At 51.4% G+C, this 23680-nt stretch overlaps 1 protein-coding gene across 2 annotated transcripts; it reads left to right on the top strand.

The window, feature by feature from the left end:
* Positions 1 to 1137: 1137 nt before the first annotated feature.
* SDSL (serine dehydratase like) lies at positions 1138 to 13159 on the top strand. 2 transcript variants are annotated; one of them, XM_033837909.2, is made up of 9 exons: positions 1160 to 1220; positions 4217 to 4300; positions 4643 to 4837; positions 4978 to 5017; positions 6305 to 6444; positions 7624 to 7712; positions 8447 to 8674; positions 10403 to 10527; positions 11556 to 13158. In XM_033837909.2, the coding sequence occupies exons 3-9, from the start codon at positions 4664 to 4666 to the stop codon at positions 11747 to 11749; spliced, it is 990 nt and encodes a 329-aa protein (XP_033693800.1). In that variant the 5' UTR covers positions 1160 to 1220; positions 4217 to 4300; positions 4643 to 4663; the 3' UTR covers positions 11750 to 13158. The 2 variants fall into 2 exon arrangements, with proteins under 2 accessions (XP_073646242.1, XP_033693800.1); XM_073790141.1 differs by lacking the exon at positions 4217 to 4300 and having other exon boundaries at positions 1138 to 1220; positions 11556 to 13159.
* Positions 13160 to 23680: the final 10521 nt, after the last annotated feature.

The raw sequence follows: 23680 nt of genomic DNA, 5'->3' as shown, positions 1-23680 counted from the left end.
AAACCCGGGGAGGTCACACACAGGTCAAGAAGGGCACAGACCATCTGGGCTGCCAGGTGCTGCCTGGACCTCACCTCCCATTTGATATATAGGGAAACTGAGGCCCCCCCCAAATTAATGTGACCAGCTCAGATTCACCCAGTGAGATGCTGATAGAGACAAGACATGAATGTGATCACGTCATTCCCCTGCCTAAAGCCTTCCATGGCTCCCTAGTGCCCCTGGGGTGAGGTTCAGACTCTGGATTGGCACAGGCATCCAGTGGACTCTGGTCCTTGCCCACCTCCTCAGCCCCAAACCCACATGCTGTCCCATCCTTGCCTTTTCTCTTCGAGTCCTCCTGCACATGTCTCTGTTCCTGGAACACCCCATGTTTTTCAGTTTCAGACCTTTGCTTTCCCTGTTCCTGATTCCTGACCCCTCTCAGTCTCCTCCTCCAGGAAGCCTTCCCAGCCCTCAAGGGCCAGGTGAGGTACCTGCTCTGGGCGCCCACAGCCCTACCCCACCTCTTCTTGCCAACATCTGACAGCATTGATCATAGCTGCTCTTCAGTGGTATCTTGGGGCTTCTTGAGGGCAGGGGACATGCTGTCTTGTTTGAAGCTAAAGGTCCCAGGACTTGACACATAGTTGGTGTCCAATAAATATTCTTTGAGTGAATGAATCGGTTGTCAGAGTCATTCATTTGAACAATAAATAATTGTTTGAGTCCCAATGTTGGGTATAAAATATCACAGATGAGGAGGAGCTTCAGAAGAAAACATGCCTTTCTCATGTGACAGATAATAATTGTTCCTTTATCCTTGTTTTCTTGTCTCAGACCTAAGTTGACCTTGACAGTGGTCCAGGGGAAGTGGCTTGGCATTTGGCACAAGCACTGGGCTTGGAGGTGTCTATGTCACAGCAAAGGTGGTCCAGGGTGAGAGCTAAAGGGTGCCCCTCGCTGGCTGGGTGGCCTTGGCTGAGTGAGTCCCCCTCTCTGGGCCTCAGTTTCTTCGTCTGTGAAATGGGACCAGGTAATCACATGTCTCGGACAGCAAACCGGGAGGCAATGAAGGCTGATCTTGTCCCCTTTCTCCTTCAGTGGGGAGCTGTCCCTTTAATACAGGAGGAGGGGCCAAGGCCACAGGAAGCTGCAGGAAGCTGGCAGAGCCAGTGCCCAGGCAGGCTGGTGGGCAGTGGGCTGGGGCTGAGCTGGTCTGGGGACTGTTGAGAAGGAAGGTAAGGGGGTCTGGGGCCCAAATAGGGCCCTGGGGCTCTACGTACATTTGTGAATGTGAGAAGAGGCTAGTCTGGAAAGTTCTGGGGCCAAGTTCCAGCTGAGTGGACAGAAAGTGGGAGGGTGAGACTGTCCGAAGTCCTCCCAGGAACATGGGTTCAGCTCAGGGTGCTTGTGGCCCGTCTGCCTTGGACTAGAAGGCTAGGGATCTGGGACCCTGAGGATCGGGGAGCACGTCCTGATCCCAGTGGGGTGGGGCTGACATTCTGCCAGCCAAGGGGTGGCTGAGGTTTCCCAGCCCTGGCACCAGAGATCTGACTGTTGAGCGTCACCCAGGTGGCCTCTGGGGAAAAGCGTGAGGGACAAGGGAGGTGGAAAAGGTAGTCAGTTGGTCTTTTACCCCGATTCATAGAAGTAGCAGGTGCCCTCCTGGGCGTCTGGGCTTGATAAGGCTGTTGGCAGCTTGGGGTTCACTGACGCCTGCTGTCCTCTTCTGGGCAGTCGGTATAACCAAGAGGGCTGGGGGCGCCTGGGGACTGGACAGGAGCATTTAGCTCCTAAGGACAACCGAAAGTTAAGTACTAAATGCTCACCCCTTTAATGATAATAATGCTAATATAAAAGAGAAAGTAAAGCATGGTGGGTAAGAACACAGATGCCAAAGTGCACTGCCTGAGTTTGAATCCTGGCCATGCCATTTCTAGCTGTGTGACCTTGGACAAGTTACTTAACCTCTCTGGGCCTCAGTTTCATTGTCTATAAAGTGGAGTTAATAATTGAACCTATCTCAGGGTCATTGTAATGATTATATGAGATAAAATATAAGGTGGTTGGTATAGTGCCTGGCTCAAAGTAAGTCCCATATAATTATTAGCTATTATTATATGTGAAGCAGAGTTGATGCCTTTACTTTGTGGTCTCACGTAATCATCACAATGATCCTGTGATGTACAAGCTCTTCTCCCAGTTTGTTGTGTGGTTAGTTCCTTTGCATTTTTCAGGTTTCAGTTTTAATGGTCACCTCCTCCAAAAGGCCTTTCCTGACCTCCTGACCCAAAGTAGGTCCCCTGTTCTTCTCTTCAAGACTCCGTATATGCCTGTTTCCCTTTTAGCAGTTCTCACCATTTCTGATTGTTTGTCTATACAGTTATTTGTTGAATGTCGATCCCCTTCTGAGATTATAAGTCACCCCCAGGAGTAGATATTTGTCTGGTTCACCATGGTGTCCCCAGTTCCTAGGTCAGGACCTACACCTTGGAAGCATTCTAGAGTAACAATGAGCCTACCAGCACTGTTAGAAGACCCCAGTGAGATAATGCCTCCAGAAGACTCAGTCAGTTTCTGGTAATTGGATTCCACAAAGGATAGCTATTATTATTATTACTATTATTATTAATCTGCCCCAAAACCTGTGAGTTGGGATGTTATTATTCCCATTTTACAGAAGGGGAAATAGGCACACAGAGGTTGAGACACTTGTCTGGGTCACACAGCCAAGAAGTCATAGCTAGTTTCTAACTTTGGTCTCTGATTGACCCCAAAGCTCACATTCTTGGGCTCTGGGGCTGAGGTGAGGCCCAGGGCTGGGTATGAGGGATTTGGGTGACCCGTGGGCTACCCTCCCCCAATGCCATGCCCCGCTTAAGAATTGTCCTGGATGGAACTGGGTGGAGGTGGTTCAGGCTTTGCCATGCCTGGGGAACCCCAGGGCCATCCCAACAAAGGCCCAGAGTCAAATCCAGGGACAGGAGACCTGGAAACCTCTGAAGCGGGGAGCCCAGCTCTTGACTAAGCAGGGGTGGACGAGAAACTTGGGCTTGTGGTGGGCGGGGGAGGTTGCAGCGCTCCGCCTAGTGGCAAATAATGGAACTGCAGCCCCACTATTGGGCGGCCCAATGCTTTTCTGCGCCAGAAAAAAAAAAGGGAGGTGAGTGGGAGGGCAGAGCGTTTGCTCCTTAAAAAAAAATCCTTCTATTGTTCTCCCTTCTAATGTCCTCCCTCTCTGCTTCTCGCCCTTACACACTGGTTCATTCACTCACTCACTCATCCGCACTCTGGCTTAAAACTTCCCAGCGGCTTCCCATAGCAAGTAGAATTAGAATAATATCTCAACTTTCACCGTGGGCTGGAACGCCCTCCCCAACATCCCTGACCACCTCTCCTCGCTCGCCTCCTACTCTCACCTCCACCAGTCCCTTCTCTCAGCACCAGGAACGCTCTAAGTTCATTTCCTTCAAGGCAGTGGTTCTACCTGCTGTTCCCCCTACAGAACGCTTTTCCCTTGCTTCTCTTCTCGTCATTCATCTCAAAGTTCCCCCTTCGAGAACTTGCAGGTCAAAAGAAAGTAAATTACCTCTCAACCAACCAAAAATGCACAAAACCCTAAACCATCACCAACAGCAAGACGGGTGGTTTATTACATTTAATGAGATGATTGGAAATTTGAACACTTAGCAGATATTTGATGATATTAAGAAATCATTTTAATATTTTTAGACGTGATAATGGCGTTGTGATTACATTAAAAAAATAAACATCAGTGAGGCATAATTTCCATAAAATAAAATTAGCTTACTCAAGGTTATAATTTGAAGAGTTTGGACAAATGTATACTGTTCTGAAACTGTGGCTACAATGTTTAAAAAGAGTTCTTTGCTTTTAGAGCTACATGCTGAAATATTTACAGAAGAAATAATATGGGAGGAAATTTATAATAATCATAAAAGAGGAAAAAATAATAATACAGCAAGGAGGATTAGGCACAGATATGGAGAAAACAAGGCAGGCCACGCGTTGATGATTGTTGAAACTAAGTGATGGCTACACGGGAGCTTCGTCAGACAGTTCTTGACACTTTTGCTGTGTTTAAATTTTCCATAATACAAGTTTTAAAAAAAGTTTCTTTCCTGGGAGACGGCTTTGCTGACCACCCTTGCTAAAATAATACCCTCCCCTCTAGGTCACTCCTGTTTGAAATTCTGTGGTTCTGTCTCCCCAGCTAGACCGTGAGCTCCGGCAAAGCAGGGGCTGCCTCTGACGTGTCCCCTGCTGGGACCCAAAACCTGGAACTGCCTGGCACATAGTAGGTGCTCAGTAATGTCTTTTGAATGAATAATGAATGATGAATGAATGAATTCTCCCACTCTCATTCATTCATCACCATATTGGTCACGTTCTCCATCCCCAGCGCTGTGAGCAGCCCCAGTTACAGAAGAAAAGAGCCCCTAGTCCAAACCTCCCTGTCCAGCTGGTGAAAGTGAGGCCCAGAGAGGCGCGGATACTTCCCTGGAGCCTCACAGCTTGGCAGCCATATGGCACTAAGGGCGCCAAGCGGAGGAGCTTCTCCCTCTCCCCGTTCCCCGTTCTGGTCACAGGGACTCTTGGCTGGAGCTGCCTGGGCTATGATGTTTGTGCCCTCCTGCAGGCCCTCTAGGTGGTTGCTGGCATGGAGGGCCCTCTGGCGGAGTGCGCCAAGGGTGAGCACTTCCACATCGTCACACCTCTGCTGGAGAGCTGGGCACTGTCCCAGGTGGTGGGCATGCCTGTCTTCCTCAAGTATGAGAACGTGCAGCCGACTGGCTCCTTCAAGATCCGTGGCATTGGACGTTTCTGCCAGGAGGTGAGGGTGTGTGGGCAGGAGGGGAGAGTGAGGTTGTACAGGTGGAAGGGGACAGCTGTGGGCAGGACGAGGGGTGGGGAGAGTTGGCCTCCATGACACCTGCATGGGTCAGCCCCCACCCACATACCTTGTCTTCCCAGGTGGCCAAAAAGGGATGCAGACACCTGGTGTGCTCCTCAGGTGAGCCCACCCCTTTCTACTTCATGCGGGTCCTCAGGGCTGGGTTGGGGGAGGAGGACCTGGCTGGAGCAGCAGTAGATGTCCAGGGCTTGGCCTCTTTTTTTTTTGCGGTACGTGGGCCTCTCACTGCCGTGGCCTCTCCCGTTGTGGAGCACAGGCTCCGGACGTGCAGGCTCAGCGGCCATGGCTCACGGGCCCAGCCGTTCCGCGGCATGCGGGATCCTCCCGGACCGGGGCATGAACCCGTGTCCCCTGCATCGGCAGGCGGACTCTCAACCACTGCGCCACCAGGGAAGCCCCTCTTTCTTTTCTTTTTTGTAAATAAATTTATTTGTTTGTTTTATTTTGGCTGCACGTGGGCTTTCTCTAGTTGCGGCGAGCGGGGGCTACTCTTCGTTGCGGTGCGCGGGCTTCTCATTGCAGTGGCTTCTCTTGTCGCAGAGCACGGGCTCTAGGCGCCCGGGCTTCCGTAGTTGTGGCACGTGGGCCTCAGTAGTTGCAGCATGTGGGCTCAGTAGTTGTGGCTCGCGGGCTCTAGAGCACAGTCTCAGTAGTTGTGGTGCACGGGCTTAGCTGCTCCACGGCATGTGGGATCTTCCCGGACCAGGGCTCGAACCCATGCATGTCCCCTGCATTGGCAGGTGGACTCCCAACCACTGCGCCACCAGGGAGGTCCTTGGCCTCTTCTTAAAGGTCCAGTCTCATCAAGGTCATGGTCAGATGGCTGCTTTGTATGTCCTCTCCCAGCCCCCTTCCCATCATTCAAGCCTCCTGGTAGTAAGTGATAAAACCGCAATCATGCGGGTTTAAGTTACAGGCTCCAAGAATTGAAGAATTCTTGGGATAATTGGCTTTCAGGCACAGCTGGACCCAGGAGCTCTCCTCTGTATCTCTCCTTTTCTTGGCTTGTCGTTCCTCTGTACTAACTTTACTCTCATATAGACCACATGGTAGCAAGATGGCCATCCGGAGTTTTAGGCTTGCCTCCTACCATCCTACCAACGCTGGTGAAAAGGGAGTACCCCTTCCCAATGGCCTCATCAATCCATGAATTGGTTTTTTTGGCCCAGCTTGTCCCATGTACTCATCCCTGAACCAATCATGGTTCAGGTGAGTGCGTTCTCTGATTGGCTCCACATAGATCATGTGTCCACCTCTGGGGCCAATGGTGGGGCATATAAGTGTCGGGAAGGCGTGACTCCCAAAGGGGAATGGAGGGGGTGGGAGAGCAGTGTGTCAACAGGCTAATGCAAATGCCCACAGCCCCCCCTTCTACTGCCTCCACAGGGGGTAACGCAGGCATCGCTGCCGCTTACGCTGCTCGGAAGCTGGGCATCCCAGCCACCATTGTGCTCCCCGAGGGCACCTCTCTGCAGGTGGTGAGCAGGCTGCAGGGGGAGGGGGCCGAAGTTCAGCTGACGGGAAAGGTAAGGACCTCAAGAAGGGGAGACCAGCTGAAGGGAGCTGTTCCCCCTTTACTCCCTCCTCAGCCCCAAGAGATCCTGTTTCCTTTTCCGTTCTGTGAATTGTGCCTGGGACCCAGTCATCCCCGAGGATGGCTGAGCTGAGGGGTGAGTGGGATGTGTTGTGTATTAAGGGCTGGGATCTGTCAACTTGCCTCTCCCCACCTCGAGGAGACTTTTCCTGTGTGATCCCAAGAGAAGCAGGAGGCTGGTGGTTACCAGGAGTGTATCTGTCTCCCTGCACCCTCACTAACACTTGGTACTATCCACTTAAAATTTTTGCCTTTCAATAAGACAAAAAGTATAAAGAAAGATGGTGACAGCATCATCCCCCATTCTGAGGCCACCCCGAAATGAAAGGATATTCATCTGATAAGGATATCATTGGTTCACTTTGTTACCCAAGAAACAGAGACCCAAACATGTCATCCTTCCCCCCTCCTGGGAAGAAGAAGAAAAAAAATCCATCCATCCATCATCCCTGGAAAACAGGCTTTTAAAAACCATCAAGGTTAAAACTAAAAGCCATATCATGGTACCCAAAAGCTGGTCTCCAAATACTTAGTGTATACAGTTTCCTTCCTGCCTGCCTGCTTTTCTGTCTTCCCTTCTCCTTCCTTCCTTCATATATTCATCCATTCATTCATTCACTCACTCATTCATTCACTCATTCATTCAACATCCTTCCGTCCATCACCCTTTCTCCCTCCCGCTGCCTTCTTTTCCACCCCTCCATCCGTCCATCATCCATCCAACAGATATTCATTGAGCACAGACCATGTGCCTGCCATGTGCCTGCATGTGCCTATGTTAGGCAGTGCTAAGAATACAGAGGTAATAAGACGTGGTCTCTACTCTTACAAAGCTCCAAATATTGCTGGGGAGACTCGCAGGTAACCAGATGATGAGAATAGAACATGATGGGTCCTGCCTGGATTGTAGAAAGCACATGGCATCCATTTGTCCCCTTGGAAGCCTCTGCCTTTGTCCCAGGAGGCTGCTGGGTCCACACCAGCTCTGGTCTCACCCTCGGGGGTCTCCTCAGCCCACTGGCCCCTGGAGCCATCCAGGAGACCTCAGGCTCTGCTCCAACCTCCATAGCCGTCTCACTCCCGTCTTCTGAGGGCCTCGGTTTCTCTTTAGGTCTGGGACGAGGCCAATCTAAGGGCACAAGAGTTGGCCAAGAAGGACGGCTGGGTGAACATCCACCCGTTTGACCACCCCCTGATATGGTAAGGCTGGTGCCCCTCTCCCCATGGAACTCAGCACTGAGAGACCCTCGTTGAGTCAGGGTCCTCCCGCTGGACAGAGGGGAAACTGAGGCCCCAAGAGGAGAAGAGGCTTGGAAGCCAGGCACGTGGAGGTCCAGACCCCGCCTCTGCCACTTGTGACCTGTGTGACTCTGCAAAGCATCTCACCACCCGTGCCTCAGTTTCCACGTGTGTAAAATGGAAATGCTAATAATAAATCCCCTTGACTGAGTGTGTACTTTGGGACACATTCCATCCGTTTAGTCTTCCCCAAAGCCCTAGACATGGTTTTTTTAATGCCCATTTTACAGGTGAGGAAACTGAGGCACAGAGGGGTCAAGCTCCTTGCTGAAGATTACACAGCTAGTAAGTGGCAGAGACCTTGGGTCCCAGGTCCAGGACTTGAGTTGGGCTGGTTCTGAGTGTTACTCTGGTCTCCCCTTAACCAGACACAAGAACGCTGCCTCTTTCCAGCGTTGTGGAATGGATTAAATGGATTGAGAATGTGCCTGGGAGGTTGATGAAAGGCGGAAAGAATGAGTGAATGAATAACCTGAGTGGATGAAAGCTGAGTGAACTAAGCGTGGCAGGGTCTCCCCTCCACGTGCCACGGGTGGGGAGGCGGATGGCGACGCGGGGAGTCTGTGTGGTTGTGAGCCTGTGGGACTGGGGCCTCCCTCACCCCTGCTCCTCTCTCCTGCTCCCTTATCCTGCAGGGAAGGCCACGGGAGCCTGGTGCGGGAGCTGAAGGCAGTGCTGGGGACCCCACCGGGTGCCCTGGTGCTGGCAGTGGGGGGCGGAGGCCTCCTGGCCGGGGTGTCGGCTGGTCTGGCGGAGGTGGGCTGGCAGCACGTGCCCATAATTGCCATGGAGACCCAAGGGGCACACTGTTTCAATGCGGCCGTTAAGGCAGGCAGGCTGGTGACACTGCCGGACATCACCAGGTAGGCATAGGCTGGGGGCATTTGTGGGGCGCTAGGCTGCCCTAGGACCTCCCAGTGCCACTTAGTGGAAGTGGGGCACTCAAGGGGGTCACCTTTTTTTTTAATTAAAAAAAATTTTTTTTTTGCCACACCATGGCATGCGGGATCTTAGTTTCCTGACCAGGGATCGAACCCATGTCCCCTGCAGTGGAAGCACAGAGTCTTAACCACTGGACCACCAGGGAAGTCCCCTCAAGGGGGGGTCTCCTTAATCCTGCATGGCTGATCTATAGGACTTTTCATTCCCCACTTAAACCCATCAGTGTGTTCCCTACGCTCTCAGGCCCCAATCAGACTCCTCCCCATCCCACTTCAGCCGCTGGCCCGTCTTCCTGTCCCTTGAAGGGGTCATGCTCTTTCCTCCCGCCATGCCTTTGCACGGGCTGTGTCCTCGGCCCAGAAGTCCTAGGGTTCCCTCTTCTTCTTCTGGCTGTTTTTTCTCCCCTCAGAGAGATTCTCCCCACAACCCTGTCATCGGGGTTTCCCCTCCCAAGTTCTCCCTCATAGTGTCTACCTACAGTGGGCATTTACTTACTTGTTCTTGCGTTTCCTCACTCACTGCTGTCTCCCCTCCCAGACTTGGTTCTTGATAACAGCAATAACAATAATTGCAACCGACACTTCTGCAGAACTCACTATCTGTCAGGCTCTATTCTAAGCACTTGAAATGTTTTAGCTCATTGTCTGCGACAACGTCGTGAGCCTATTGTTATTAGCTATTGTTATCAGCTATTGTTATTAGCCCAGTTTTTCAGATGAGGAAACTGAGGCTCAGGGAGGCGAAGTGACTTTTCCAAGGTCACACAGCTAGTTTAGAGCCAGGGTTTGAAACCAGGCAGCCTGGTACCAGAGTCCGTACTCTGGGCCACTTAGGGTTCAGAGCCAGTTCTTATGAGCTCAGCAAAGCCTCTCCCAGGCCTGAAACACTGCCTAGCTCAGGGAAATACCAGCAGGTATGTGATCCCAAGCACGGAGGTAAAGAGCGTGGACTCTGGAGCCAGACTACCTGAATTTGAGCCCACATTCTGCTATTGACTAGCTGTGTGTCCTAGAGCAAGTTACTCAACCTCTGTGAACTTCAGTTTCCTGACCTATAAAATGGAACTCATACATTTCTAACTCCAAGGGACAGCATAAGGATTAAGACAGAAAATCCAGGGATTTCCCTGGCGGTCCAGTGGTTACAGCTCCGTGCTTCCACTGCAGGGGGCTCGGGTGCGATCCCTGGTTGGGGAACTAAGATCCCACATGCTGCACGGCACAACCAACCAACCAACCAAACAAACAAACAAAACCCCTGTCGGGAAATCCGAGCATCCAGCACCTTGGAAACATTCAGTGAATATTAGCTATAGCATAGACACGGTAAATGGTTATTAATGAATAAAATGAAAAAATCATTTTCTAGGCTTGGCTTTCTGGGGTCTGTGCAAGAACAACACAGTCACGGCTGCAGAGCCAGAGGGGGTGATGTGCATTCACCAGCTGTTCACAGGACACACGATTTCTGAGTGCTGCCTCTGAGCCAGGCGCTGCTCGAGACTCTTGGAATGCTGGGCCCCCGGCCCATTGCAGGATGGGAGGGGGGCCCGGGGCTGGGGAGGGCTGGGGCTGTGCGGGGAGTAGACTTGAGTCCCCAGCTCTTCTCCGCACCCCTGCCCTCCCTGCCCCACCTGCCCGCTCCTGCAGTGTAGCCAAGTGCCTGGGTGCCAGGACGGTGGCTGCACAGGCCCTGGCGTGTACGAAGGAGTTCAAGGTCTTCTCTGAGGTGGTGGAGGATGTTGAGGCCGTGAGCGCTGTGCAGCGGTTCCTGGGTGAGTAAGCACTGCCCCCCACCCGGGCTCAGAAACCAGCAAAGTCCCTGGATCCCCTGGAGAGAGTGTGCTCTCTCTTGCCTGTATCCTCAGTGCCTATCGCAGGGCTGGGTATACAGTAATCATGTAGTAAGTGCACGTTGAGTGGATGGAAAGGGTGGGGGTGAAGAAGGGGTGTGTCCTGCTGTCTCTAGCCTCCGGACTTCTGCACCCACTCTTCTTCCCTCTTGCTGCCCATCCTGGCCCTGCTCCCTATTGGTTTCATGTAACTAAGGGCTACTCAGCTATCATGGCACCTCCTCCAGGAAGCCTCCTCTGATCTCTCACCCCCACCCCACCTGGGTTGAAGACTTCCTATGCACCAATCCCAACAGTTTCATAACTGCCAGATTCTTATCCAACTACATCGCTAGACTGTGAACTCTATGAGGGCGGGGGCTGGTGTGTCTTGTTCATTGTTGTGTCCCCAGGGCCTTCCTAGCACTGGGCCTGGCAGGGAGGGGGCGCTCAATAAATATTTGTTGAGTGAATGGATGAATGTATGAGTGAGTGGAAAGGTGGATAATGAATAGGTGGATGGGTGGGTGGATAGACGGTTGGATTGATGGGCAGTGGATTGACAAATGACATGGATGAAATGGATGGAAGGATGGGTGGACACATTGATTAATGGACACATTGATGGATGGACAGACAGACAGTCAAATGATGGATAGGGGATGAATGGATGGATGGATGAATGGATGGATGGATAAAACAATGATTGATAGATACACTGATAGATGGACAGACAGACAGTCTAATGATGGATAGAGGGAGGGATGGATGGATGGAGAGATGAAAGGCGGATGGATGGAGGGATAGATGGTCAGATTGATGGATGGAGAGAGAGTCAGACAAATGATGGATTGCGAGATGGGTGCCTGGATGGCTGGCTTCATGGAATTGCAGTGCCCAGAGCCTGCTGAGCACTAACTGGTTCTTCCTCCCTTTTCCCCCCTCCACCCCCGTTCCCCTGCTCTGGGCAGACGATGAGCGAATGTTGGTGGAGCCTGCCTGCGGGGCAGCCTTAGCCGCCATCTACTCAGGCCTCCTGGGGAGGCTCCAGGCTGAGGGCCGCCTGCACCCTTCCCCGGCCTCAGTCGTGGTCATCGTGTGTGGAGGCAACAACATTGACAGTGGAGAGCTACAGGCTCTGAAAGCCCAGCTGGGCCAGGGCTGAGGGCTCCTGGTTTAGGAGGGCCGGCTGGTCCCCAGTGATCCCCAAGAGGCTCCTGGACACCCCTGGAGGGGGTTGCTGGCTGAGGGGCCTCTGTGCTCATGGATGGCAGTGGCAGCTGCCCTGTGCTGCTACGCTGGCTGCCTCCTGCAGGAAGCCCTCCTGAACTGCTCCCTTTGGCTTCCCTGCAGCTCTGGCCAATAAACCCTTTCTGAGTTGGGCCGGTAACTCCAGCAGGTCCATTTTTTCCGCCTCCATGAACTCAGAGAAGGCACACAGCAGCCTGATGCCAGCGCTCTGATGAAGTGACTCTCTTCACATGACACAGCTTGTGCAACAAAGCCAAGAATTCAGAACTCCGGTTCCTAAGGGAATCCGGCCATACTGAGCTCCTAACCAGGCTTCCCTTCCCTGGCGGACCTGCTCAGGAAGGGGAGGGGGACATTCTGTCACTTCTCAGGCCTGGGCTGGTAGGACAATATTACCAATCTTTATCAAGTGCTTGTCATGGGCCAGAAATGCTTCTAAGAACTTTCTATTCCTTGGCTTCTTTAACGTTCACAAAGGCACTATGAAGGAGAAACCATTATTATCGTCCCTGTTCTACAGATGGGGACACTGAGGCATGGAAAGGTGACATAACTCACTCGAGGTCACACAGGCTGGAATGTAGCCCGGCCAGTTTCAAACCCTGTGATTTTCGACATGACTCTGTATTTCTTGGACCTCCTCCTTCTTTGTGTGGTGGGACATTGGAGAAGGAGGTAGGGCCTCCAAGTCGGTCTGGACACAAGGAGGGTGGACACTGGTCCTGAAACTGGGCACCTGCAGCCCCTGGGAAGGATCTCTTCAGAAACCGAGAGAAAAGTAGAATCCTTTGTGGCCACCAGGGGGCAGCAAACTGTCTCCAATGGGGAAGCCCGGCTCCAGGCAGGTGAGACCTGCCCCAGGGTCTTCCTTGACTCTACCCAGCCGGGGAGTGCTGAGGTCCCAGAGGCGAATGGGCCCGCACAGTCTGGGCATGGGGGGAGCCCTATCCAACCCCTCCCAGCGCTGCAGGAAACAAGGCTCAGAGAGGGTGGGGGCCACCCTGTGTCACAGCCCGTGGCAGAACCCAGCTTCCGGCTCCCGCTGAGGGGCTGCCTCATGAGGGCTGTGTGACCTTGGGCAAGTGCCTTCTCCTCTCTGGGCTTCAGGCTGCCCCTCTGTGCTGGAGGAGGCCCACTTGCTGCTTCCCACCTCCTTTCCTGTGGCCAAACTGTTCCCTCCACCAGGTGTGGCTGAGGATTTGAGAGCAGCAGTGGCCTCCCTCTGCTTCTCCCGCTGCTTCGGTTTCATCCTCCCTTTGACCGTAGACGTCCACCTCGGTTGCCAAGGTTGTCCCTCCAGAAGGCTCCAGGACCCAGCCCTATGTCCTTGTGGGTTCCTGGAATAGACACTGAGCGCTCCAGAGCGGGACACAGCCAGGCTTGAGCCTGAACTTTGCTCCTACTCACTACCACAGTGACCTTGAGTAAATGATGGTCTGGTTCAGTACCTCAGTGTTCTAATTAGTAAAATGGGTTGTTTGCAGATTCTGCCTAGGACCCGGCACAGGTGTCGTCTTTCAGTAACTGCTAGTTCTTACCATTTCCTGAGTGTTCCTCCTGCAACAGTGAGGGGTGCAGAGGAACTAGTAGTTATTCTTGTGTTGAGCACCTACTGTGTGCTTTGGGTCTCAGCAGTCATTTCAGTTAATCCTGCAGTAACCTATGTGGTAGATACTATTATAATCTTCATGTTTGCAAATGAGGAAACTGAGGCACAGAGCAGTCAAGCACTTACTCCAAGTCACACAGCTGAACTGGAACGCTGCTATGTAAACACCTGGACTTGTGCCTCTAACCACGACTGCTCTCCTACCACCTTTCCTTTGCTTAAGCCATGCCTCCTGCATGCCATGCCCTCTACGCTTCTAAATCCTACACATTCTTCGAAGCTCAGTGTAAAGGCAGCCTCCTCCCTGAAGCCCCTGGGATTGCTTCAGCCAGAGACCGTCTCCCCAACCCCACACTCCTCCAGGTGAGTGGCAGAGCCCGTCTCCACTCCAGGTGCTCTGTCTCCCACTCAGGCTTCCTGTCCTTGGCTGCACTCTTGGGAGACCTTTCAGCTGCCATTTGCTCCTCTCCTGGTCTCGGCAAGCTTGAGATAAGAACCCGAGGGGCCTGTTGACCCTGTTCAGATAACACATGTCAATTACCTTGGAGTAGCCCTTCCTGGTTGACATCCAAGGAATGCCAAGGGCAGGGCGGAGGCACAGGGAGAGAGCAGGACGTGGATGGTTGAAGCTGAGGTGATGGTTGTTATGACCTGATGTAGCAGGATGGGCACTGGAGCTAAGAAACTATTGCCATTCTGCCTTTGCCCTCCTGGACCACTCAGTGGGGGAAATGGGGAGCCTACGAAGAGGGTCCTGGGAGCACGAGATTTTCTGTATTGGTCCAGGGCTCTGTGGAGAGCACTGAACACTGGGTCACCAGGTGTGTGTACCTGCCTGAGATACACCCAGCTTCCCCATCCCAGCTGGGGCCCCTCTCCTGGGAGGGGGGCCCTTTGGTTCCCTGTGGGTCCTACCAGCCGAGGTTCCCTCTGTCTTCTCATCAGGTGGACTCTAAAACCCCTGCCTCCAGAGGCTGCCTCCGTCTAGTCCTTCACTCCAGCCTTAAGCCAAGGTGACGGTTGAAATCCAGCCTTTGGTTGGCAAAGGGGGTGTTTTTACCCCAGAGCTGGCCCCAGGCATGGCAGGGGCATGGGAAGGTGGACCAGGGTTATGCCACTGCTGCTCTCCTTTCTCCAGCCTGGGCAAGAGCCCAGTACAAAGCAGATACGTGCTCCAGTACCTTCAGAGAAGGGTCTGACCCTCAGTTGTGGACACGATGGCTCAGACTGGCTTTATGTCCCAAGTCATCTGTGCATGGCTGTGTGCTTTTGTACCTGTGGGCATGCATGTATGTTTGTGTCCATGTGTGGGAGAGTGCATGCACTCATGTATTTATGAGGCAACACTTGCAATTCATTGAAGGATTTCCCTCAAACCGTGTAGGGCTTCACATTTTTGCACTTGGGACTTATAATCCAGCCACTAGCCAGGCATCAAACTCAGATGTATACGATGAAGCAGGTTGGGGGCTAGACATTAGGGAGTGGTGGGGATTGGAGCAAACGGGGAAGCTCCTATTCTGCCTAAAGGAGGTGGCCACTGCTCAAGTTTATCCAATAGCAGGCCCAGCATAACAGATCCCCTAATTGCTTGGTGTTAGCTCAGATTCAAAGCAATTTAGGAAAAGCCTGCATATTTATAAAAAGGCTCTGGACAGGTCCTGCAGGGAAGGAGGAGGAACCTGTGACCCTAACCTCAGCCAATCCAGGCACTGCATTCTGTCTGGCCATGGTGATTGGTTCAGGGCAGGCCCAGGAGCCAAACTGTCCAATCAGAGCAGCTCTCAGGATGTGAGCTGGGAATTGTTTGGCAAATTCTGGAGACGTGTTTGATTGCCACAACTGGGTTGGGGGAGCGTGCCCCTGGCACCAGGTGGATGAGGTCCAGGGAAGTTGCCCGACACCCTACAATGCACAGGATGGCCCCCACGGCAAGGAGTAACTGGACCTTAGAGCAGTAGAGCCGAGGTTGGGAAACCCTGTGTTAGGCAAATCTCATCTCTTCTGGGCCTTTTTCTTGGGAGGGGGGAGGTGTCTCTGGATTATTTCTATTTGTGTATTCCTGGGAGATGGCATGCTGTTTTAATTGTTATCACTTTATCAAGCAACTACTCAATGCCTGGGAGGATTCCCTGTCTTACACATGAAGAAAGGGATGCTGAGAGAGAGGCAGAACCCAGGCCCACTCCAGAGTCAAGGACCCTAATTACCATAACAGCCAGAGTAGCCAGGGGTTCCACAGTGGAGGAAGGGAGGCAGGTGGAACCACGGTCCGCCCCCTGTAGAACCTGGTTTGCTGAGCTGTGATGACGGGCAGGTAGTGAACCCAATGAGGCAACGCATCTCACCAAGTCCCTAAACCCACTGGACTGCTTTTTTTAAAAAAAAAAAAAATGTATTTGTTTATTTATTTATTTGGCAAGCCGGGTCTTAGCTGCGACTTGCCAGCTCCTTAGTTGTGGCAGGCGGGCTCCTTAATTGTGGCATGCGAACTCTTAGTTGCAGCATGTGGGATCTACTTCCCTGACCAGGGATTAAACCCGGGCCCCCTGCATTGGGAGCGTGGAGTCTTAACCACTGTGCCACCAGGGAAGTCCCTGGACTGCTTTGAGGAAGAAACTTATGGAAAATTTAAATGATCCCACCAACACCTCACCAGGGCAGCGGCTGAATTTACGGAATCCATTTACAGAAGCTCTTTATATGAAGCTGGGGTTATTGATCCTAGTTTATAGCAGAAGAAACAGGTTTAGAGAAGCAGCGCCAGGAGCCTCCAGTCACACAGCGGGTTGATCTGTTTCCTAAGTGTCTTAACCTTTTGGTTAGCTGAGATAGGATGGTTAAGAAAGCTTCTTTGAAAAGGTGACATTTGAGCTGAGGACTGAAGGAAATGAAGGTGTACGTGGGGGTGTATGGGGGAAGAGCAGAGGGAACAGCATGTGCAAAGGTCCTGAGGTGGGAGCCTGTGAGGAGGCCACTGTGAATGCAGAGGGAAGGGCAAGGGAGAGAAAGTAGATGATGGTGGAAGATGGACAGGGAGGTAAGGAGTGTGCATGGGTGGAGGGAAGGGCCACCAGATCACGAAGAGCCTTGCGGGCTGTGGTCAGTACTTTGGTGTTTACTCTGAGGACGATGAAGAGCCCTAGGGGAGTGGAGCATGAGACCATATCCCTGCCTCCCATCTCCTCCGCTCTGTCCCCAGCCTCGATCTTCATCTCCTGTTCTGAGAAACCTTCGCTTACGATTGGTGCTCGCCTCCCCACCGACTCGAATCTCCTGGATCAGGCGGGTGCAGCCATGCCCCCCAGCTGCTGAGAGTGTTGGCTGCTGACGGCCCACAGCTGCCCCCTTCTCCAGAGAACAGCCAGTGGGAGCCACTGTGTTCAGAGATGCAGTCTCTCCGGCAACCTCAAGGTGGGGGCAGCTCTGTGGTCCCATCCACAGAGCAGAGCTCCCCGTGGGATGAGGCTGAGACCCGATTCCGCCTGAACCCTCCCCTCCTCCTGTTCACCTCCCATCCCCTTCTACTCTTGATAAATCACGTGCCAAGAACCCCCATCTCAGGCTCTGCTGGTGGAAAACCCAACGTAAATGGACCCTCTCCCCCTGCCCCCATCCCACTGGCTTCTCCCTTCCCCAGTGTTTGTGCTTTTTAAACTCCACCAAAAATGTCACGGGCAGGTTTCTTGCCTGGTTTCCAAACTCCCTGATAAATTCCACTGGCTGGGCAACCCCAGGAGAGGTTTTCTGGAGCAAGAAACCCCATAAATCACCCTGCTGCCATTCCGGCATGGGCAATATCTTATGTAAAAGGTGTTTCCTGGGAGCGCCACGGGCAGGAGAATCCTATTACAAGCCGCCCCATTAATTATGAAGAGTCAAGTCGACCCTTTGCTGTGATTTTTTATCTTAAGTCCGAAAACTGATTGCCTTCACCAATCCTTCCCCTTCCAAAAAAACCCTAAAGAATAAAATAAATGTTTGAAGAATAAATACCAAAGTTTCTCCTTTTAGGGGAGAACCAGCAGAGAGACAGAGAGAGAGGGAGAGAGAAAGTGGTGGGAAAGGGTCTTTTTTCTTCCTTTTAAGGTAAAAGTTATCGAGAGCTCAGCCTGTGCAGGGCATATTCAATTTTCCAGACTCCTTCACCCCAGGAAGTGGGTGCTGTCATTCGTCCCATGTTACAGATGAGGGAAACTGAGGCTTGCCTGAAGTTACGTGCTAACCCTTTCTTCTGAGGTGGTAAGGTGGGCAGAGAATGGGCCAGGCTGGGTATTTGAAGACCTGGGTTCAAAGCCTACCTCCGCTTCTTACTAGCTAGGACCCTGAGGAGATGAATTAACCTCTCTGAGCCTCAAAATTCTTCTCCTGCAAAATGAGGAATAAAGCCGGGAAGGCTTCCAGGGAGAAGACATGCGACCGCAAACACAGAGGGCAGAAGCTGGGCATGTCCCTTGCCTGGGTGACTAGCAATCTCCCCACTGGCCTTCCTGCCACCAGTTTTGAGGCTGTCCTCACTCCCATCCCCAACCTATTTCGCACTCAGCAGACAGAATAGATTTTTTGGTTTGTTTGTTTTGGATTTTTTTCAGCCGCACCGTGCAGCACGTGGGATCTTAGTTCCCCGACCAGGGATCGAACACGTGCCCCCTGCAGTGGAAGCTCAGAGTCCTAACCACTGGACCACCAGAATAGTCTTAAGCCCAAGGCAGAGCGTCACCCCTTCTGCTGAAACCCTCCCATGCCCCTGGCTGCATTTCAGATAAAGGTCTGACCCCTCACCTAGGCCCACAGGGTCCCATGTCATCTGGTTTTTGTGGACCTTTGGGGTCTCAGCCCCTCCTTCTTTCCCCCAGCTCCAGACTCCCTGAATTGCAGCCACACCAGCGTTTTTCTCTTCCTAGAACTCACCAAGCTTGATCCTGTCTCAGGGCCATTGTCAGTACTGTTCCCTTTGCCTGCCACACCCTTCCAGAGCTCAGCAAAGTTGGCAACTTCTCATTCAGGACTCGACTCAAGTGTCACCTCCTCAGAGAGGCCCTCCTGACCCACTGCCTGCCACTCAGGGCCAGGACGAGGGTGAGGCGAGCAAGGGACTCACTTTGGGAGGAAAATGGAAGGGGTGCCACAAAACTCGAAATCAATTTACAAAAAGGAAGAAAAAAACCTCAGAAATCAAGAAAAAGATTGTAATAAAACAACTTTAAAATGAAAATTAAGGCAACAGAAATTCATGGTGAAAAACATAGGGACATTTTACATAAAGGTAGGATCTCATCTTGCACTTGGATGTCTCATCCCCCCTGAATGGCAGATCTGTCGGATCCTGTCTTTATTTAAAATGTTGCCGTTTTGTTCATTACGGATTATTTTGCATTAATTTTGAGTTTTCAAAATATTATATAAAAGTACTATTTATCTTGACTCCTAAGTTTTTGGTGTGCACCCCCTTTAAATTTTGCACTCAACATGAGTACCCCAGTTGCCTCACCCTAGCCCAGCCTGGCTGACTGCCTGTTTTAACACCCAGTTATTCCCAATCTCACCACCTTCTTTTCTTACCACTATTTGGAATGACCAAGTATTTTCTCCCTTGGTTACTGTCTGTCTCCCCCACTAAAATATCATCTCAGTGAGGGCTGGGATCAAGTCTGTCCTATTCACATCTGTACCCCAGAGCCCAGAAGAGCGCCCAGTGCATACTATTTCAACTAATATTTGCTGAATGACCGAGTGAATGAATGAAGAGCAGATTCAGGAAGGCAGGTAGAGGTCTGGATAACTTGATGGCAGGGTCTTCATTCCATGTCCCATCCCCATTTTTCAGACGAGAAAGCTGAGGTCCAGAGAGGGTGAGTAACCTAATCATAGTCACACAGCACAGCCACATCAAAGCCGGTCCAAAACTGAAAATCCCATGGGACTGTGAGTTCATCAGAGAGAAGTCTCCAGTGACCTGGAGTGGGCCTTTAGGGACCAACTCTCTCTGAGTGCACACATTCCTGAAATATCATCCCCAGACCCATCTTGCCACCTAGGGTTGTGCCAGGTCCATGCATCATCTTTACTATTACCTAATTCACACGTTTCTTGAAACCTTAAATGCTGTTTAGAAAGGGAACAGGTATCACCACTCTAAATGGAGAAACGGTATCACTTCCCAGAATTAGATACATGTAGCAATATATAAAAGGATAAACAAAACGATGCCATTACATGTAGCTAGCTTCTGTCCCGCCGAGACTCCACGCCTGCCTGTGTAAGCCAGAGTTAGCAAGCTAGCACCAGAGACTCTCCCTAAAACGATCAGAAGGGCTGACAAAGAACTGAAAAGACAGTGACTTGTTCATGAGGCATCAGGCACCTGTGAAAATGCCTGCTTCCTCCCGTGGGTCCGTGTCCCACACTGTTGGTTAAACAATAGCGTGGCAGCATCCCACAATGATACCGATTTTGATCTCAGGGACCCGCAAAGGCATGTGAGGCAAACTCTTCCTCCAGCAATTTCTGCCATTGGGAAGCAGCGACAGCCCGAGTGCCTGCAGCAGGTATGAGCAGAGGTTCCCACGCTCTCCGTTAGGTACCAGGATTTCTTTTTAAGCAAGGTTTGGATGTCCTGTAGGTCCCCAAATATAGTAAAATTGCATTCCTTTTCCCCCCATATTTTTAAAATGAGCTGAACCATAACATAAAACTGATCCTTTTAAAGTGAACAATACGGAGACATTTGTTACATTCACGGTGTTGTGAAACCACCTCCTCTATCCAGTTCCAAGATATCTTCGTCACCCAAAAGGACACCCTGCACCCATTAAGCCATCACCATACCTCCCTTCTCCCCAGCCCCTGGCAACCACCAATCTGCATTCCGTCTCTATGGATTTATCTGTCCTGGACATTTCATACAAATGGAATCATACAAAATATGGTCCTTTTGCAACTGCCTTCTTTCACTTAGCATCATGTTTTCAAGGTTCACCCACATCTTAACCTGTACCAGTACTTCCTTCCTTTTCATGGCTGAATAATATTCCATGTAGGGACATGCCACATTTTCCCTTTTCATCCATTGGTGGTGCATTTCTTTTTAAAGAGATTGCCAGGGAATTCCCTGGTGGCCCAGTGGTTAGGTCTCCACGCTCTCACTGCCGAGGGCCCAGGTTCAATCCTTGGTTGGGGAACTAAGATCCCATATCCCACGAGCCACGCAGTGCGGCCAAAAAATAAAAAGAAACAGATTGCCAGATTATTCTTCATTAGCCCTTGATCTCTTACTATTCTTATCTTTACACGCCCTATAATTTTCCATTAGATAACATTGATATCTTGAGGTATGTTGTGGAAAGTAATAAATTGCATCTCTGTCCAAATGGGCTGTGAAGTTAGTCCTGGATTTAGAATACGTTTTAAGCATTTCTTCAAAGAAGAAAACGGGATAATGATAACAGTAGCTACAGCATCCGATACACAGCCATTGTTATTATCCCTGTATTATTATTATTTCATTCAGTGTTTATTAGTCCATGGTATGCTCCGTGCCAAGCACTGTGTTTAGACCATAACATATGGAGACTTATTTAGCCCTTGTGATGACTCTTTTTTTCTTTTTAATATTTGTCTATATGGCTGTGCTGGGTCTCAGTTGCGGCATGTGAGGTCTTAGTTGCAGCATGTGAACTCTTAGTTGTGGCATGTGGGATCTAGTTCCCTGACCAGGGACCGAACCCAGGCCCCCTGCGTTCAGAGCACGGAGCTTTAGCCACTGGACCACCAGGGAAGTCCCAACCCTTGTGATGACCCTTGAAGTTAGATCTTATTGTGCCCTTTTTATAGATGGCAAAGCTGAGGCTCAGAGAGGTTGAGTGCCCGAAATCAAGTCACATATATTTCCTGGTCTCAAGCTGCTCACAGCCTGGGAATCAGGACACAGACACAGTGTGGGTTTGAGGTGTTATAATGAAAGAAGCAGTGGACACAGTGCTACGGGTGCCTAGGTGGGTGACACTGGTTTGGCCGGCTGCTTCACCTTCACTCGGTATGACCGTGGAAGCGGGGTCCCTGCTGCTTCTGAGCAAGGAGAATTTACACCATAAGGTTTTCCTCCAGTGAAAAAGGGATTGTTGAGAACCTGCGTGTGTTTCTAAGCTAATGCTTCGAAAAAGCGAATGTGCACCCTCGTCTCCTGGGGCTTGTGCCTCTTTGGCTCTGAAGTTCTGGGGCCTGAGATGCCGCATTTCACTGCTGTTGATACGTGGACCATACTTTGAGTATCAAGGGGCTGGAGATTTGAATTCAGATCCCAACTTTTGCCGTAAACTTTCTCAGGGAACTTAGGCTAGTCTTTTGCCGTCTCTGAGCCTCAGTTTCTTTCCCTGGTCAATAGGGGCATTGCCCTCCATCTGGAACATTCTCTGAGGCATAAAAATAGGAGTGGTATCATCACTTTCTGCGTGCTCGCCTGAAAGCATGGACGCCTGCTGGGGTGAGAGGTTTCCTCCCAGACCCCCTGGAGCCCATCAGCAGGTGCTGGGGGTGGTCCTGAGCTCCGGCACACGGTGCAGAAAGAGGAGGCCGGAGGCGGCAAGGCCCCGGAGAAGCAGTGGGAGAGGTTTCCGTTCATCACAGAAATGGCCCATTTGCAATGATCGGTTGCCCAGGTGTTAATAACGCTAATGGCATAGGAAGGGTAAACTCGGTCACTTGGCCGAGCAGGAGAAATATGCAGAGAAGTGCTCGGGTTTCCATAAATCAGCCGGATGCAGCGCTACGAGGGAGACAGGACTTAAAATTCTGGTCAGGAGATGGGTATTCTCATAATCCGAGCTAGAGAGGTAATTTATTCTGTTTATATCTTTTTACTGCACGACAAGGCTTGGGAGCAGGAACCCTCCACAGCCATTCTGCATTTTAAATATTAGTCCTAAGCACAGTGGGTCAGATCTCAGGCGCGGGCTCCGTGAGGTGTTCATTTCAGCGCAGGAGGACAGAGATGGGGGCGGGGCAGAGCATGCATGCGGGGGGCTGGAATACATGTGGCTTCACTGTCCAGTGCTGGCCAGAATTACAGCCTCGGGGCAGCAAGGGGGAGGCGATGTCCCCCTTTTCCCAGAGCTGGAAGGCGCAGCCAGGGGCTGGCTAACCTCGTTACCTGCACAGCTCACAGTATTTTTTGTCCTCTCGGAGATCTTTTATTTTTAAATGATAATAAATACAGGCAATGAGGAGATAGAGGAGATGAACAGATACATTAATGTAGGAGGAAAGGAACGAGGACGGGGGAGAGAGAAAGAAACAAGGACAAACGTGGAGAAGCTGGAAGTCCTCTGTCTTTTGACCTTGGCAATTTTCACTGAGCCCTTTGCCCTTCTGACTGGCTTTGTTTAACCCCGGAAGGGCTTTTAAACAAAATCCAGTGAGGTTGCTACCAGGAAGAATTAGCATTCATTAGAGTCTTTCTTGAAGCTCTTTTTACGGCAGCTGGAGCACATTGCTTTCATTTCATTCATTCGTTCATTCATTCATTCATTCGTTCATGTAGTCGTTAGACACAGAATGAGGTCTTACCTGTGCCGGGCAACGTCCTGGGTCCAGGGACAATGTGGGCTCTGGAAGCAGAAGCTCTTGATTCAAAACTACTCCATGTCTGTGTGACCCCAGGCAGCTCATGAGTCTCAGTCTCCTCGTCTGTAAAATGCGGATAACGACGCTCATCCTGAAGGGGCGCTGTGAGGACCGTATTAGACTCTGGACGAGACGATTTCAGGCAGAGGTCCTGCAAGTTCGGGAGACTTCGGAAGCAACGGGGGGGCTCGACAAATGTGAAGCATCTTGGGCACCATGCCAGAGAGCAATTCCAGCCGTGAGCCGGGGGCCCAGGGATACGTATTTTTAGCAAGCTTCATCTTCTGCCCACACTTTGAGAAAATGGTTGTGGGTGTGTAGGGACAAATGTCCCTTTCCAACCCTCTTCCTTCTCCACTCAGCCTTCCTTAGGAACTGCCTCCCTAATTAAGTGCACCCAAGACCATGACAGTGACACCTGCAGGGTCACTGCTGCAGGGTGGAGTAGGGGTGGGATTTCTCCTCCCAGAGCCCCTGGGCCCAGCAGGCACTAGGGGAGCTGAAATGAGCTCACAGGAGTGGGGGTGGATTTGAGCTGATTTTGACAAGCGTCCCCTTCTCTCTCCCCTTGTCATCGTCCAAGGAGGCTGGTGTGAGTGTGTGTGTGTGTGTGTG

The sequence above is a fragment of the Tursiops truncatus genome, chromosome 13 (assembly GCF_011762595.2).
Source record: "Tursiops truncatus isolate mTurTru1 chromosome 13, mTurTru1.mat.Y, whole genome shotgun sequence".
In the NCBI taxonomy this organism is placed as follows: domain Eukaryota; kingdom Metazoa; phylum Chordata; class Mammalia; order Artiodactyla; family Delphinidae; genus Tursiops; species Tursiops truncatus.
This window is presented reverse-complemented; position numbering and strand designations above follow the sequence as displayed.